Raw genomic sequence first — 5703 nt, 5'->3', positions numbered from 1 at the left:
GGCCGCCAAGCAATGCAGCCCCTGCTCGGCGGCGGCGCAGAGCTCGTCGGGGCCAGCGGCGCTGCCCTATGGCTATTTCGGCAGCAGCTACTACCCGTGCGCCCGCATGGGCCCGCACCCCAACGCCATCAAGTCGTGTGCGCAGCCCGCCTCCGCCGCCGCCGCTGCCTTCGCGGACAAGTACATGGATACTGCCGGCCCCGCGGCCGAGGAGTTCAGCTCCCGCGCTAAGGAGTTCGCCTTCTACCACCAGGGCTACGCAGCCGGGCCTTACCACCACCATCAGCCCGTGCCTGGCTACCTGGATATGCCGGTGGTGCCGGGTCTCGGGGGCCCCGGCGAATCGCGCCACGAGCCCCTGGGTCTTCCCATGGAAAGCTACCAGCCCTGGGCGCTGCCCAACGGCTGGAACGGCCAAATGTACTGCCCCAAAGAGCAGGCGCAGCCTCCCCACCTCTGGAAATCCACACTGCCCGGTAAATGGCGCCCCCTTTGCAACCCCGGTCTTCCGGCTCTGCTCTAGATTCTCCTCAGTTCATGCCCGGGGTCACCCGGGTGCCCCTCTGATCTTTCCTTGGCCTGCCCTCGCGGCGCTGCACCCCCTGGGAGACTGACCCCGGCTGACTGGCGCTGTCCGCACCGCCCTAAGTTGAACTGGCCCTGCTTGGGTAAGGGGTGCTGGGAGGGAGCTTGTGGGGACCCTGGCTACCTTCCTTCTCCCTCTGCGCCCCGCCCTCTCCAGCCCTTGACAAGAACTTAAGGATGAGAAATTGACCTGATATTCGGTTCATCAAATTGCCACTGTTCCTTATCGGAGGAGTAACCTTACTTGTAGAAGCATTGAGTGCTGGGACTCAGAGCAAAGTGAGAGGAACCAGGCACATGAGTGTTGTTACTCTGAGTCGGGCGCTAAGGTGTGGGCCGCTAGGCTAAGCTATTGAGGGAAAACACGCTCTGCGTGTGCAGGATAACCCCGTTGGGGTGGTCACTGGAGCTTTGGGAGATTTCATTTCAGTGCAAAACTAACCATCCTCCCGGCTAATCCCCAGGCTTTGGCGTAAGGCCGGATTGTACAGCTCGTGGCAAAGCGCAGCCGGGCACTGCAAGGAGGGTGGCTCAGATCGAGGTGTCTTCTGTGTCTGGCCCAGGTCTGATCCTTGTGTAACTTGCCTTCTCCCCTGTATTCCAGACGTGGTCTCCCATCCCTCGGATGCCAGCTCCTATAGGAGGGGGAGAAAGAAGCGCGTGCCTTATACTAAGGTGCAATTAAAAGAACTCGAACGGGAATACGCCACGAACAAATTCATAACTAAGGACAAACGGAGGAGGATATCAGCCACGACGAACCTCTCCGAGCGGCAGGTTACAATCTGGTTCCAGAACAGGAGGGTCAAAGAGAAAAAAGTCATCAATAAATTGAAGACCACTAGTTAATGGATTAAAAAGTGGAGCACAGGGCAACTTGAAGAAATGCTTCAGAACTGATTGTTTTTGCCCAGCTAATGGTAATAATGCTTAATAATAATCGAAGAATTGGAAAGAGAGACACTGGCATTTTGCTGTCTTAAGTGGGAATTTCTTTTTAATGGAATCTACAACTTTTTAAAAACTTTTTAAGATGGTAAAGACTGACAGTTCTCCCGCCAACAGACCGTTAAATGACAAATTCTAGAGTCAAACGTCAACCCCTAAATACGAAATTTCAGATAAGTTACGCACTTACTAAAATCTTGTAAGTATTTATGTGACCGTTATATTTTAGGACACTGTGTTAGATGGTAATGATTTGAAAGTTGGTTACAAAAGCAAGAGTCTGTTGTAAACATCTGATTGTTCTTCTTAGGTCGCCATTCCCTTTGCATGTTAAGTGCCTGCTCAGGTAAATCTTAGTGAAATTCCTACCATTGTATGTTCTGAAAAATGTTTCATATACAGGTTTAAAGCAAAAAAGAGAAGGTACTGAAATAATGGTCTTTAATTTTTATTATGAAGGGAGAAAGGAGAGAAAACTCTTCCGAGGATCATTTGTCTTGATAGTAAATACAGCCTTTAATCCTTTGAGGCTGGAAGGAAACACCAGGTTGGTAATGTCCTTCTAATAATAGCAAGCATATTTGTGATTGGACTACCACAATATTAGAGATTTTCCAAAGAATTGAGTACTTTTTAAATGTTTAAATTACCAGATGATCCGCAGGGTTGACATTATGTTAGATCTCCCAGAAAGTCCTACCCAAACATGAAGGACTTCAGTTTGAATGCAATTCCTTTTTAAAAAATTTTTAATTGGCATTTTCCAATATTTTCTAAACGTTTTGCTGGATAAATCATTTTTTTTTATTTTTAGAAAACTCTGAATGGAAATCCATTCCCCTGAAATATTTAGATGGCTACATTCTGTATTTTGATCTATTAAGGTGTTAGTATTTTCCTTGTTTATTGTGTTATGAGACTTCATTAGAAAGTTTAGGGATTCGTCTTCACTGCACATTTTAAACCAAGCAGTTATTTCAACCAGCACATTCGGTTTGTTCATATTCACTATAAAATGCTATCTTGTAAATAAAGACATTCAGCACACTGTGAAAAAATGTATTTGTGCACCTGCTTTTAAAATATTTCTACTAAAAAATTAGACTTGTACATAGTAATATAGTGGTATTGATTCTGTTAATAAAATAGTCACTGCCATTAAAACCTGAAGGAAAAACTCATTACTTTCCTGTGCTAAATGCGCACTTCACCGAAAGAAAAGGGAAAGGTTTGTATCATACAAGCCAAGGACCATTCATGTCTATTAATTCAGCTTTTTTTTTTTTTTTTTGCTTCAAATTTTTTAAGAAAAGAGGAAAATTCCTCTTAGCCAAAATCCTAAGTGTTCAAGGAGATGAAAGTATCACTTATTCTGAAAAGGATAGAAGAGAAAGGAGGAAGAGATAGTACAAATTCCCAAGTTCCCTGTGGAAAATGAAAACCAGTTGTTTTGTACCAGCAGTGCCTAGGCTATCGTATTTTAAAATCTGCTCTTGGATTTGAATGTGTCTGAAAGGGCAGGTTTTGATATTTTTTGAAATGACAGGACTAGGTAAGGCCTTAAACCTTGACCTTGACAAAAAAAGACAATTTGTGACCTTGACTTTTGACAGCTCATGAATTGGCCTAGGTTGGATTAGTAGATCAAGGGCGCCACCTCGTGTTGACAAGCCTTCTTGTAATTCTTCAACTTTAAGGAAATCAAAACCTCTTACCTCCTTGACTTGTTGTTTTAGAGATTTAACACTCATTCATTTGGCTTCAGGTGGAGTAAATTTGAATATATGTAAATTATACATGTGCCTGTATATATGTGAATATATCATATGTGTGTATACATGTATACATTTGCATATCAGTGCTTGTGTGTGCTTGTATATATAATTGTAGAATCTGTACAGATATAATAACATTAATTGCTGATGACCCAAGACAATGTAACTTAAAGTGATTTCTAGAGTTCAGGTACAAAATGTTTGTTACATGATGAAGTTTTGTTCATTTTTTTTTAATGGCCAAGTTTGATTTGTCTTCACAGCAGCTCAATCAGATTTCTGAAAATCCATTTTAAAGCTGTACATTTTTGTTACAGTTCAAGAGGTGTTCTTAAATAACCATTTTCTTTCCTGGCCCTCGCCCTCCAAGGTGGTCTCCCACCCTAATTAGAGCTATTGGGGAGTCTTTACGGCAAATAAAAAGTTTCGAATGCCTTGCTAACTCTAGAGTTCTAGAGTTACATTTCAGAAATTCAAAGAAATCCACCTCTCAAGAGGTCATTAAAGAGATCTTATAAATATCTCATATCTACAAAATGACCATAATATGGAGGCAGAAGAAGAGTTATCCTGAATAGCTCAGAGCTGAGTGCTGCTCCAGGGTGGTGTGCAGTCTTATATTGATGCTTACAAATCTTCCATTTGATTTGTGGGAGAAATAAATATATTTAATATTAACAACCACCATCAAAACTATAATAATAATATTATTATAGCATTATATCTACTGTTTATTGACCCCTAATTACACATCAAGTGCTGTGTTCAGAGTCATAAATAATACATATGTATGTTTATATATTTAATATACACATAAGTTAATTTTTGTCAAATCTACACATATATTGAAACGTTGGTGGAACCAGTAGTCTTGGGATGCAAAATTTTCAGATGCTGATTAAGTTTACCTTTATGTTAGAGGAGAGTAATAGTGAGTGGAAGAATCAGATTCATAATGATGGAAAATGATATTGGTTGATTACAAACATGGCTGCTGTAAACCTCTATTACCTTTCCTGAAGACTGAAAGCTTTAGAAATGAAGAGTTATGGAAAGAATCTGAAAGCTTTAAAGAAAAAAAAAAAAGATGGTTCTGAAACATATATTGAATGGTCTCATGAAGTGCAATCGTATTTGGCTGCCCGGAGGATTTTCACTCCACTTGTGGAAACAAATGAAAATGCTGCTGCAGATCCACCTCCTCACGTCTTGTTCCACAATTCCATTTCTTAATGAGCTACAATCAAGCCAAAGTAATGACTTTCTCCCAAAATGTTTAAAGTGGTGGAAAATCCCCTCAAAGCTGGATCAAACAGTGTTCTTATGAACAGCTCCAAAGGGGGCTCTCCTGTTGATGGAGGATATTTTTCCTTAGATGTAAGGAATATTTTGAGCCTCAGGCCTAGGAAAGAGGCCAACAACATCTCCTCAGCCGGAATACTGCCCCTTTCAAAAGCCACCACCACTGCAGGAACCCTGGGTAAAGTAGTACCCTTCTTTTTCTTTGTCCATTTTTTGAAACTGTAATGACAGAAGATATGTCAGAATGGGTCCCCCTTCTAAAATGGTTATTTATAGTGTTAATCTTACCTAACTTCCTTCTTATTTAAAATATTCATGAATCTACCAGATAAGCTTAGGTGGGCATGGATTTTGATGGCTCCTTAATGCCTAAATAGCACTCAGCCTAAGACCTTTAGAACAAAGACAACCAGGAGGACACCAGCCTCCTTTTGCAACATAGGAATAATAATGTCAGACACTGACCCATAGATGGTATTAATGAAAACCTGATCCAAGTATTTGTTTCTAAAAAGAAAATTCTTACTGAATAAAAAATTATAAATATGAGACTTTAAAAAAACACCTTAGTTTTCCGATATGCTCTTCATATCATCAAATTTATTAAGTTATTCTAAGTGGATGATTATAAAATGTCCCAGGGTGTTTCACCACAATTTATGTCTGATGCAGAACTGAAGCCATCCAATTAAATTGTTCTTGTAATAGTAAAGGAAAGAAAAAAATTAAGGAGTAAAAGAAAATTGTTCTTTTTTAAAATTCAATTTAATTGAAATAGTGTCATAGAAATTCACCATAAGGCAGTGAAATTCAGCTGACAGTGATACATTTGTTTGCCAGTACTTAACGACCAAATTTCACCATATAACAGATATGTGCAGATTACTCTGTTGTGTGTGTTTGGACGGTTGGGTGGGGATGCGGCATCTCTCTTCCTCTGCGAATTCCCCAGTTCAGGAATGGAGACAGAGGTTGCCCAGGACTACTAATCCCTAGACCGTTTTGGTTCAGAGGCGCCCTTCTGGACTCCCGGACCTCTACGAAGGAGACGCTGGAGACGCTAGCGGTTTCTGATTTATGGGCATTCCTTTAA

At 41.2% G+C, this 5703-nt stretch overlaps 1 protein-coding gene across 1 annotated transcript; it reads left to right on the top strand.

The window, feature by feature from the left end:
• Window positions 1-6: 6 nt before the first annotated feature.
• On the top strand, window positions 7-2625 carry Hoxa13 (homeobox A13). The gene is made up of 2 exons (XM_015490356.1): window positions 7-476; window positions 1190-2625. The coding sequence occupies exons 1-2, from the start codon at window positions 107-109 to the stop codon at window positions 1432-1434; spliced, it is 615 nt and encodes a 204-aa protein (XP_015345842.1). The 5' UTR covers window positions 7-106; the 3' UTR covers window positions 1435-2625.
• The last annotated feature ends 3078 nt before the right edge of the window (window positions 2626-5703 follow it).

Source organism: Marmota marmota, unplaced genomic scaffold (assembly GCF_001458135.2).
Source record: "Marmota marmota marmota unplaced genomic scaffold, marMar, whole genome shotgun sequence".
NCBI classification, from domain to species: Eukaryota; Metazoa; Chordata; class Mammalia; order Rodentia; family Sciuridae; genus Marmota; species Marmota marmota.
This window is presented reverse-complemented; position numbering and strand designations above follow the sequence as displayed.

Bases quoted from the DNA above. Each gene is read 5' to 3' on its own strand.
- Hoxa13 (XM_015490356.1), top strand. From the start codon at position 107: ATGGGCCCGCACCCCAACGCCATCAAGTCGTGTGCGCAGCCCGCCTCC. The intron at 477-1,189 runs GTAAATGGCGCC...CCTGTATTCCAG, and splicing joins CTGGAAATCCACACTGCCCG to ACGTGGTCTCCCATCCCTCG.